At 33.3% G+C, this 13,098-nt stretch overlaps 1 protein-coding gene across 3 annotated transcripts in view; it reads left to right on the top strand.

Annotated features, from left to right (window-relative positions):
- The window catches only part of LOC105255717 (protein embryonic gonad), an 80,205-nt gene that overhangs the window by 49,029 nt on the left and 18,078 nt on the right, over window positions 1-13,098 (top strand). The window contains exons 1-2 of one of the 3 annotated variants that reach the window (XM_011265165.2): window positions 2,141-2,831; window positions 11,778-11,876. The exons of 1 other annotated variant lie outside the window; for it this stretch is intronic. In XM_011265165.2, coding sequence (XP_011263467.1) covers window positions 11,859-11,876 — 18 coding nt within the window. In that variant the 5' untranslated portion in view covers window positions 2,141-2,831; window positions 11,778-11,858. Of the gene's footprint in view, window positions 1-2,140; window positions 2,832-11,777; window positions 11,877-13,098 lie in introns of those variants that run through there. One more of the 3 variants, XM_011265166.2, reaches the window with a different exon arrangement.

Raw genomic sequence — 13,098 nt, 5'->3', positions numbered from 1 at the left:
TCTATTTTAAGAAATAAAAGAGACAAAGTGTGAACGAGAACTAAAAAAAACGAACTAAAGAAAAAAATAAGAGAAGAAAAGAAAGCAATAAATGGTATTCTAAAGTATATATAGTATAATTATATCAGTAATATATTTTTATGAATGGATATCTGGATATCTAATTTGTGACACCTACCTACCATATCTTTCTCAATATTTCATACGTCTCTTGACATTTCATTGCTAGATTTTATTGCAATTTGCTAGATTTCTAATACTCGTCGAAAGATTTTGGAAAAAAACACATCTCTAATATGAAAATTGCTCGACAATTTATATTTAACTGACGTGGATTGATTGTTACGCACATACCATTTGCATAATTAATTTCGCAAAGGCGAAATATAAAACGAGAAAATCCTTTAATTACGAAGTATGAGAAAGAAACAAGAGGCGGATTAAAGATGGTATTTATCGTGCTCGTGCATTAATTGAATAACATCTATCATATTAGGATTTTTTAAATAATAAAATTATACGGCGAGTTTACACACATACGAGTAAATAAATCGTACTGGAAATAAATGTATATTTGTACATACTTCTATTATTCTGATTCTATTTCTTTTTAATTTATTCTTTTGTTAAATAATCTTTGACTAGCGATAGAATAGGATACGTGTTAGCTATAAACATATACATACATTCACAATATGACATACATATATTCACAAAAAGACATATTTAAGCATGACAAATTGCTTAGCTTATAAAAATAACTAAAATAAAGAAAAATCGTTTTCTTTTAAAAACATTCTTCTCAAAATCAACCATCAGTGACATTATGAAAATCTTCGCATTTACAGTTTAATCAAAGAAAAATATGAAAATAAAACTAAACCAATACAAAATAACTCTTTCTTTAACCGAAATGAGAATTTCAACTAAAACTTTTTCCAAATTGTACAATGGAGTTGATTTGGAATTGGCATTTAACATAAAAAGAACAAAGACCATATGACTTTTTATATTCGAAAAGATATCTTTTTGTTGAATTGTATTATAAATTGTATAGAAAACCTTTTTCTATTAAAATAAAGGCTTTCTGAATACAACTGTCAAGAAATTATAAAGAGTGTTCTATACATGAAAAAAAATGTAACACTCTTGACGACACAGCCATTAAATATTAGGCAAGGAAAAGGATTCGTGTTTCTTGTTCGCGTCGACATTAGTCGCTAAAAGAATGTAGAAACCATGCACTATTAATCGCAAACAAAACCTGTATTAGCTATAAAGAGCTTTCGTCTAAACTACGCAGACTAATATCTCTACAATTAAATTCTGGAGCGCCGTAAGAGCGTTGTTTTGAATACCAGACAGCGACGAGGAAATCTTATTCGCACTTGAGAAAAATGGTGTGTTCGCATTGAAATACCTTTGACTTCAACCAGAAAAAACACGTTACAATCCGAATGGAAAATCCGTTGACGTGATTTAAACGTCTGTGTTATATAATAATAATACAAAATTACTTATTAATAATAAAAAAGAGATATCGTCACACAAATCTTGACGGTTTTTCCGGCAATTAAGTCAAGATATCTAAATGAGTAAGATTAATGAAGATGTATGATAAACTTGAATATCTTCACTAGTAGTAAAATAATATATTTGTCCATTAATAAAATAACGTATTCTAGCGCATAATTCTGTAACATAATATTGAAAAAAACTGAATTAATTAGCACTATAAGAGAGAAGAAAAAAAAGGAAATGGAAATGGAAAGAAAATAGAAAAATCTAATTACCAAACTCTCTTGCTATATCTCCGGTTGTTCATATATTAATGCTTTAACATAAGGGTTCAACGCTATAGTCGGCAAATAAACTAGCAAAGTGGTAGTATTTGTGGCTGACAAGAGCTTTCAAGAGTGGTGGACCCGGTTACAAGTGGGGACTGATGGGTGGCACTTATATAGCCTAGGTATCAGGAATCCACACCGATTGGTTGGTCGATGGTTGGTCTGACTGGGCCCGTTGGCGGGCCCATGCACAGACGTAAACCGATAGGTGAAGAACAACTCCCCAGATGGCTCACTACACGGATGATAATCCTTTCCTTCGGTACAGCACGGTTCTCTTCAGGCGCCTCGATGCAGTCAAACAGGTCTGAGAAATCGTACAGCTCCAGTCCTTTCTCGTCCATCGCCGTAGTCGCACCGCCACATGTGCGCATATGAGAGAGACAGAAAGAGAGAGGGGGAGGGAGAGAGAAAGAGACAGCGTGCTTCATAATAAGCAATCACGAGCAGCGAGGAAAAGAGGTGAAGGAAAAATTCGCAAAGAAATAGCGAGGCGAATAGAGAAAAGAAGGGGAAGAAGGAGAAAAAAGCGTAATAGAATTAAATAGATAAAATCGGACGAGGAGGTGCGTGAATTACGATCAATCAGTGTCATATTATCGATTTGACGATATTGAATTAAAGCGACGAGAAAATTATATCCGGTAGTGTTTAACAAGATTTAGAAGAACAAGATTTAGAAGAACAAGATTTAGAAGAAGCGATATTTTTAAGAAAACGGAAACAAGTTTCTCTCTTTCTCTATGAAAAAAAACTACTTTCCGAATTTCAATATTAAATAAGAAGAAGTGTGTATATAGTCCAAAATTTTCTAAAGAGAGAACAAACATTTCCTGAGAAATAATATAAGAGAAATGCAATGTGTAATGTATGATAGGACTCTATTACTCTTTGGCGGAAATAGATTCTTATTACTGGCTTAGTGAAACGTAAACGAAACAAATTGAACGAAAATTGACAACGTGGATATACAACTTACTTGAGGTAAGTCGTCTTATTTCACAAATTTTGACAATATTTATAGAAATATTTCGTATTAAGGATATTTGTTAGTATTTGTTAATTACTTTTGTTATTATGATTATTATGTAATTGATTATGTAATACTTTTTAATATATGCAAATCGATATATACATAGATATATATCGTTAAACGCACTATGAAATATTTCAATTTGCGAGCATTTAAAAGTCCTTGATAGATATTCTTATCGTAAGAGCATTAAGGTTTTCGCATTTTTTAATGCAAATTTATAACAATTTCGCCTTGTATAAGACGATTAGAACAGAATTTTTGATAATTATTTCTATTTTTGCAATGTATTTATTCATTTATTATTTTCATGATAAAGATTATGGAACTATTAATTAGTTAATAATTGGAAGAAGGAACAAATTAAATATTACAAAAATGGAAAATATATAGAACATAGTGTTTATGATTTTTATGTGATTTTTCTCTTTATTTATAAATATTATTTATAAATATTAGAAATTAATAAATGTTATAAAAAATATGTATTAATTGGCCATATATATATATATATATATATATATATATATATATATATATATGTTAAATGTATTTTTTAAAGACATTTTGAAGAAATTTGTTATTAATATTATTATCTTATATAAATGGCCAATTAATACATATTTTTTATAACATTTATTAATTTCTAATATTTATAAATAATATTTATAAATAAAGAGAAAAATCACATAAAAATCATAAACACTATGTTCTATGTATTTTCCATTTTTGTAATATTTAATTTGTTCCTTCTTCCAATATTATTATCTTGAAGAAAAAAATAGAAAAATAAAAATTAGAAATTGTAAAAAAATAAACCTATAATAATAATATAATAATTATAAAATTAGATATTAGAAATTATATATAAATGTGTCGTTATAAATTATATATAAGTAAGTCATTGACTATTGTCATCGTATGCATGCTGATATTTTTTGGTTCCAAGAAAATTTTTATGACTTTTAAGCTTTCTTGACCATCAGAGAAGAGGGGGCAGATGGCGGAGTTCTCTCTCCAACGTGCGATCTCACGTGCGGTTAGCCGTCATCAAATAAAAACATTATCGTTACCCTTCATCTCCTGTTGCTATAATATTTGCCTACTGGTAGTCGGTACAGTAATTCGGTAACACAAAGGGCCCAAGGATGGTGCTATGCCTCGCTACATACACTGATATGAGTGCGACAGAGACAGCCATTACAATTATTATACATAAGAACGTCGGCGAGGCTCTCCCATGTCAAAATATATTTATTGCTCTTCCCTTGCCCGCGCCCCATATCCTTGGCCCCTGGTACTCTTTTTCTTCACATCGACCGCGGTGTGTCGGCCACCTTTGTTACCCTTTCATACGGTTATTACCCACTTGTATACCCGGCAAACTCTATGCCCGCGAGAGGTCCGAGAAAAGAGAGAAAAAGAGAGATGTATCTCCTCTCTTTTTCGGCTCCGATCTTTTTCCCGTTCTTATTTTTCGCGCACCGATTCATCGCGCACGCACGTGCACGCGCATATTCCCGCAACGAGTTGCGTGTGCGCTCAAGGACGTATCTTTATTTCGATGGGCTAACCAAGAAGGTTAAAAAACAATATAAATTTTCACACGGAACGCATGAACGAATTTACAATTTGCAATTAAAATTAGTAAGTTGAAAATTGTAGGTTGAAATTTATTTAACTAAAAATTTATGATTTAATACATTTATAATTATGTGTTTCTCGACTATGACTTTTGATTAATTTGAATATTTTTCAATTTTGGATTTTTTTTAATGACAAAAATGTTAATCTTTTTTGAAAATATTCTGTAAATAATATAATAATTGACAAAATTTCTCTTCAAAAAATTTAAAAAAATTACATGTAAAAATATATACATTATTATTCCATATCGAATTATACGTATTCACATAATATTTTCTATATTTACATTACAAATACGTAATTGTTGAAGAATTTTTTCGCATCATCTCTGCTCTAGTGACATAGAAATATTAAATTTGCATGGTATCTTTAGTGCAACGGGCGACGCACAAACCTAAATCTTGTTTCGCATCTTATTTACATATTAACCCCTCCCGGTTCGTCATCTCGTCACGGGGTCGTGATCTGACTTAACGCCTTTTTGCTGCCACTACATTGCCACCCTTTACAACAGTCATGCGGGAAGTACCGAGAATCGTGACAAATACGCGTATTATCTTTTTTGTCCTATTTCGAATGGAGCCCAAGATCCTGACCTAACCGCGGAGGTAAGGCGTAAATGGAATACTCGATTAAAGATTCTGTGTCTTCAAATCCAACTCTCTCACGTAGTAGTCACGTCGTATTGATAAAAAAAGTCTTTTATATATGAATATATAAATTTCTTAACGTGTGCAAAATTAAATATAGTCTTTGCGCATAAAAAATTTTAAAATTGTTTTCTTTCTTACAGGTAAAGTTTATATAAGAAAAAATAATCGAATATCTTATTGTTAGAAAAAAAACATGCTAGGATATTTTCTTAGAATAGATAGCAAAATGCTACGGTCGAGCAAGACTTACATTAGTGAAACGTGCAAATGCGTGGAAATGTCTCTCTTGTTATCTTATCTAGATCATTTAAAAGGTGCGTTTAACGGTACGTACGCAAATTACCCATTACTTTTCTAATCTAAATCGATGCTCTTTGTTCACTCTGCGATAACATGAATTACACCGATCTACACTTGGTCCCGCTTCCGTTAAGATGAAGGCATCCTTATAAAAGCGATCGCGTTGAGTAGAGGATTGAATCGTCTTATCGCGTGAAACTCGTTGCAGAGGTGGCGAAAGATAATCACAAGTATGCATTCTTAAGTATAGTGTTTATATATCTTGAACGCGTGATGCAGTTGTTTAAAACTTATTAAATAAAAATATTTAATAATAAAATAAAATATAAATATATTTAAATAATACTAGAGGAAATCTGCTTATCATGCAAACAATCTGCGATAGAAATTTATATTTCTACACAATGTGTATTATATTATTTAAATTGTATATTTAACTAAGTTAACTAACTAAAGGTAACTAAATTAATCCGAGAACTTTCAAAACTTTTTCAACAAGATCACATATAACATTTTAAGTCGCTTTCGTAGAAATCGTATTTAAATCGCGACTTACGCGCGGCTACATAATTGAGTACACAAATATACATACATATATAAATAAATATACACACACGCGTGAAAATCTCCCCGGTGCTCTTTCAGTTTGCGATTGCAGGCGTCGTTACAGGACCGTGCCTTCGGCCTTTTATGAGATTATAAATCAATGATGGCGCGCTTAATCGCCAAATAAAGGGAGATTAAATTGCGCCGGCGAGGCATACCGGTCTCGTGTGTCTTGAAGTATAAGCGGAAGACAGATATAAAACCCGAAGCTTTTATTCGAAGGGACCCATCATTATAATACGCGGTTATTTAACGAGTTCCGTCTCCATAGTTGTTCATTTCCTTCACTTTGTAAAAAATTATATATATTATAAAATTATATATATTTCCTCTCTCTCTTATCCTTATGACTGCTCTATGATTATTTAATAAATGTATTAATCGAGTAAATACACTTAATTATTTTAATGCAATTTCTTATTTTTTGAATAACTTATATATTTGTTATAGTATCATGATGTACATATTTCTTTCATTCAGACATTCCGTTACTACGTGACACGTCATTGGTTGCTATGAAATTTCTGTATAAATAAATTATCACATACATGATGATTTAAACGGTGCACAATCTCATTGAGAAAAATATCCGGTGAAAAGGTAACGAACGGATATTATCCGATTATTAACCGATCACTTTAATCGGAAAAAAAAGAAACCGATCAGATATCCAATCAGAAAATATCGATCGATCGGATATCTGATCAGAAAGTTCAAAATTCGGAACTTTCCGATCAGATATCCGATTAAAGTGATCGGTATAATATCCGTTCGTTACCTTTTCATCGGACATTTTTCTCAGTGCTCGCAATCACACAAAGTACATTGTTTAGTAGATCGCAAAGCAAATGCAAATCACTGCTTCATTCCAATTTGTCCCATCGCAAGAAAATCTTAAAACATATTCTTTTTTAAAATACTTTAATTCACTATCTATTTTCCTTTTTTTATTTATTTTTTTTCGATTCATTCGATTTCGATTTCCTTCTTCCGCCACCACTCACATTACTTTTTCATTTTACTCAATTTAATTTCTCTCTTTCTTTTCTTCAAGAATAAAAATTATTATTAATTTCTTATTTTAAGCATAATAAAATGTGTAAATTCTTGATAGGTTAAATATCTATTCTTATAATTTATGAAAATATATTTATCAATGTAAATCTTTACACATATTTTTTACAAATTTTTTCCGCCCAATACAATACGAAATTCAAAGTAAATTGATAATGCAGCGACTATTTTTCCTGCTAAATCGACCAGTGATTTTTTTCATCGAATTCTTAATAATGTTAACGTTTGACACTTCAGAACATGTCATTCATATCCATGGAGGCAGCTGAACTCTCGTCTAAAGTGCTGCACATATGCATTCACATTCATACACGAAGACATAACGCGGGCATAACGAATCATAGTACTTCCGAGAAGAGCACCCATCACGATTCCCACAAGTGTGAGAGGGTCGTGCGCGACCGTTCTCGATTGACTCTTGAGTGGCGGACGCAGAATCGCTGTTAAAAATCGGATCGGTCACGGTTCGAGGAGACAGACAATGTCGTCGTCTAGGACGTGGTTACCTGCGTCATGGCGTTTATGCGTTTCGTGCGCTGGTAGGACGTGCTCGCTCGTTTCTCTAACGTGAGGCTAAACTGTCGCGATAAATGATCCTCCGGAAGGTTATTAATTGTCTTTGGCTCCCGGCCGGGCGCATTGTAGATCGCGAAAACATTAACCGAAAAGAAATTCTGCTTTCTACCTTGCCATATGCTCGCGGATGATATATACTGAGTGTGATGAGAAATCGTGCACTATCTAAGAGATCTTAGAAAAGGCTGGAAACGAGCTTTTGATAAAAATGTTTCGTACCAAATTATTTTTTCTATTTTTTTTTTAATCAAATATCTCTCAATCGAATTAAATGTTAAATCAAATAAAGTTTTATTGGAATTTATTTACTAAATTAATTTTTTTATTGGCTCCTAAAGTTTAATTCGACAAAAATATTTAATTTGTTTTTAACTCAGAATTGTTCGTATTCTAATATTAATAATCATTATCTTTTTTAATTTTGCATATCTATTTTAAACGTATAGAATTACATTATTTATTTTATATACACCCTGTATACTGGCATACATCTATATACTCCCGCTAAGATATGTGTGCGCGCCGATGCACAGGATCATTTTTCAAGGATTCGATCGATGTGTCCGTGAATGAGCCACCATCATCCATCAAACTGATCGTTAAAAACGCATCGATGCCAATACAAATTGCACCAGCCGCATGTTACATTCCTGCTTTCTGGGCCTTTTCCGGGATTCTTTCGTGGATCAACGATTTCGTAATTTCTAATCTTTATTTTCTTTATCTTGATCGCATTTACTAAATAATACATGCGAGACGCAAATAAAGGGATACATCTTCGTAGCAAAAAAATTATATTATCTTTTTAATATTTATCGCGAATGATGATGATTAATCTTATTTATGATATTAAACAAAATTTATATTCCATATAAAATTAACACGCAAACAAAAATTTAAAATATTTTTCCAAGTTATGTTAAAAAGTTATGTTAGAAAGTTATGTTAGTCCAAGTTATGTTAAAAAAGAGAATTCAATGATTTTTCAATAAAATTAAATTGATGTGAATTATGCGAACATATTTCATAGATAGATTATAAGGCTACTTTTACAAAACTTGAAAAAATTATCGTTTAAGAAATTTTTAATTACTGTTATCACATAAATTGAAAATCAGCAATGTGTTCAGTGAGAGAAGCAGTTCTCAGCCAAAGTTTCTCACCATCATTCGCACTTCGCGTACATAAGATTTCTATGCTTCGCGTTCGCGCGTGCAAAATCCTGTTTACTTTATGTAATCCGGTAATAGTCGATTATATACGGCGTATGCATTTATTTGCGCGTAATCCTTTCGCGCATAATTAAGCACCGATAACATCGAGACGAGGAACTTTCGTGCACAAACGTCCGCGCGCGCGCGCGTTCAAACGCGTATCTCGGGTGATATATCGACTCCTTCTTTCGCGAGTAGATTCATTGACTCATTAACGCACTGAGAAAAATCACCGGCTGTATATCACGGCCCGGACAGTAATCAAGTGCTCATTCTTAACGCGGTGTGTAATAAATATGTGAATTAATACACCGTCGATTAATTATATCGCGCAAACCGCGTTTCTAACGTGTACTCTCGTTGCCGGGAAGAATTATAACGAGGAACGGGTCTATGAACATTGCGGAAAAATGATTAACCCTGTTTGCGCATTGCGCCTCATAAAACGAAATTTCTTATAACGGTCCATCTCCGTAGAATTGAAAATTAGCACCTTCAAACATAAACGATCTCCGTATATTATCTTCGCGGGGGCGAATATATATATTCATTATTCAATATATATATTCAAAGTCTCAAAAGTTTTTTTAAATGATAAAAAAAGCTTCTCTAAATCATAAATAGATACTAGAAATTGAATATGAAGAAAAGCATGTACTATTGTTTCAATGATGACACTATGTAAATGATGATGTCACTAATCTTCTTTAATCTTATATCATTTTATCAAATGAATTCTTCTTCCTCCGGCAATTATTCGAGATGCAATCGAGATGCTTTCGTAATCTTTTCCTCTCATTCTTCTTGGATCGTATGCGCTTCGTGCTCATAAACTCATATGAATCACACGTACTTTTTATTATTGATTATATATATTGCTGCCTAATACTCTCCTAATGCAAAAACTTTTTAAATAACGTACATTAGAATTCAAGAAAAAAATTTTAAGAAAATTATTTGTCATATTGTGTTAATATAAAACACATTACGTAATAATTATTCATTTATTTCTTTTATTTTTTTCACTTCATTTATTTTGTCTTTAGAGAAATTAAAAAATTTTTAGAATTGTTTTGAATTTTATATATCAATGTATTGCATTAAGTTAAATTATATACATAAATTGATTTAGAATTAGATGTAAAAATTTATTTTAAAAATCAGATGTATGTTATATAACTATATTTATCACATTCTTTCTTTAACGAAAGTGTACAAATATTTTTGTTCGTTTTTGCCATCAAATAACATGCATAAAACAGAGAAAGAATTCCATCGTCGATTACGAAGATGGCGATCGAGCAACGAGTGCGAAGTCGGCAAGGGTTGAAACAACGATAGCGAGGGGTAAAGACGACAAAAGAAGCGCTGTCGGCTTTCAGGTTGAATAGGGAAAAAGGCCTCATAAGGGGATAAACGTCACAAGGGACTTGTGTTTAATGGCGCGTAAACTGCTACGTGCCCCCGTACGCAGGTATACGGGTCGCCAGACGTGCACGCACACAGATTGCTGCGATGACATGAAGCAGAATCCGAAAGGGTTCTGACTTCTGTGACCTTTTGATCTCGTTGTCATTCTCATCATCGTCATCGTCGTTGTCGTCGTCGTTGTTGCAGTTGAAATCTCGTAAGCTGATATTTAGAGCAGAGATACTGCGAGTCGATCGACTTCATTAACGCGCCGATGTCAAATATTGACTCTCCATAGAAACTAGGGTACGAGGTATCGTGTATTTACACTGTGTGTCTACACGTGGGACTTTTCCCTCGTGACCCTCCTTTTCTTTTTCTGATTCTTCTCTCATTTCATCTGTTCAGTCGTGTAGTGTATGGCGCTTTAAACTATGATTTCGAAGTCATTGACATCGATAACCAAATTGGAAGACGTCGTACGTAATATCTTCCTGCGACGACTGTTGCATGCTTGCATTAAAGATACGCACTCCGATATCGTACGAATTTGTATGCAAGACGATTTTCCAGCAGATATTTCGAAGTCGGCGCAATGTCGCGTGCAAGGATCGATTCGTCGCGACGATAAATCAACCTTGGCCCACATTGACGTGTGGATACCCTCGATAATAGTTGCACCACGATCTTTTTGTAAAATAGACTCGGCCGCGTAAATGGTACAGTTTACCAGTTACAGCCGACATGTTCGCCGCAAAGACTTGACTTGTATGCTCTCTGTGATTTATTGCAAATGTGCGCCGCTCCTTGGAGGTTTCCCTCGGTTATTAGAGCGATGGAATTTTTTGCGCCGCGCACACGATTGCTCCACCTCGGACGCTCACATCTCGACCTTAACTCTCGCGTCTCAACCTTTCGCGCTTATTGTTTTCTTCATTTCGCGATTTATCTCGAGCCGTAGCTGCGTCTGCCCGTTCAAGAGCACGCGCGATCCGTTATACGTATATACTCTGCCGCTTTATTTGGTTTTGTATTAGATCTCCTTGCCCGAACTCTTAGACTCACTTAGAACGACCGAGTTTCGGACTCAGATGTGTTAGAAATACTAGAAAAAGTCTCTTTCTCGACCGAGATCCGTATTGACATTGAATGTTTCGAGAATTCGTAACACATATTATAGGAATGTGTATACGTAAATATATGTGTAACGTTAGAAATTATAAATTTAATTATAAGCAATAATATAATGTGCAATAAATTTTATATTAAAGCAAAGAAAAAATATGAGCATATTATAATCTTTATATTATATCTTTGGAATATATCAGAATAAACTATTATACTATACTATAAACTACTACTATTCTATAAACACTTGAATCAAAGTTGAGTATTTTTTTTTATTTTTTTTTTACAGAACCGTATTTGGCAACGAAATTGATGCAGAGACGCACGTTAAAATCACTAATTCACGAGTGTCGCGAATAAGAACTGCAAAATGCCGAAAGAAAAAAAGGTAGGAATGAGGAAGCAGGAAAAGGTTTCACTTCATTAATGAAGCGCATAACGAATGGAAGAGGAGAATTAGCGGGTGTTAAGCAACTACGTCGCGAAAAAACTTGAAAATCTTAACGAACTCGACTCTTTTTCATCTCTTTTTCCTCGAGTTTGTTCTCGTTTCGTTTTATCGTCTATCTTTGTTGGCAATCTATTTTCTTTCCTCAGAAGCGCAATTATAAAGAGTCGACGCAACACGTGCGTACGGAAGATTATGTCGTATCGGAGCACTAATTACCGTCACTCTAGATTCTCGTTAAAATACCCTTCTCTCCATTTTATAAAAAAGAATATCCTTTCGAGCAATTTTATCTTCCAAACTGGCACACCGGCTATCTCTTTCTTTTCTCAATCACGGTTATATTTTTAAACCAACGAATCCTCCGCAGGAGGTCTTCAGTGCCGAGTCGCGGAGAACGAATACAGTTAATTTTTTGTGCACATTCTTATATAATGTATCACCAGACTTGTCATAATATAGCGTCATTTACAAGAGATACGAACTGATTGCCAGAAACGTTTGCATTCCACGAATACTAATTTAAATAACTCTTTTTTTTCCTCGTCTCTCTCTCTCTTCTTTTTTCTCAATAATCATTTTGCTATAAATCTGAATTTTTATACTTACTATTTAAAAAAAGATACATCGTGATTTTGATTAGTCATTTTATTACAACTACATCAAAACCAATTTTTTCACCGTTACAAGGAGAATACTATTTTACAAAATTACAAATTCATAAATTTCGAAAGCTGATTCCTCTCATCGTATCAATTTTAGATCGAAAACTTTTATATCGCATCGTTAACGATCGAAAAACTCGCATGACGAGAAACATCGATAACTTCCTTATCATCAATATATATATATATATATATATATATATATATATATATATATATGGTCTAATTTTATTATTTCAATTTATTCGAAAAATAGGTTTCTCGCTCCGATACTAAGTCGAGGCAGATGGCACCGTTTGCCGAGATAGCGCTGATTTATAATAGGCCGGTGGGTTAAAACGGGTTTTGATTCGAACATTACGACAGGATGGGGAAACAGATTCAGGAAAGAAAAGAACCTAATGATTCTTCGGATATCCATTTCGTGCCCATGGGCAAAGATCTGATCGTTCTGTGTTCAAAAACTTCGTATCCAAAAAGAATATACACAAAAACAC

This window comes from Camponotus floridanus, unplaced genomic scaffold (genome assembly GCF_003227725.1).
Source record: "Camponotus floridanus strain SB8 unplaced genomic scaffold, Cflo_v7.5 scaffold95, whole genome shotgun sequence".
In the NCBI taxonomy this organism is placed as follows: domain Eukaryota; kingdom Metazoa; phylum Arthropoda; class Insecta; order Hymenoptera; family Formicidae; genus Camponotus; species Camponotus floridanus.
The sequence above is the reverse complement of the archived record's forward strand: the minus strand, read 5'-3'. Positions and strand labels throughout refer to the sequence as shown.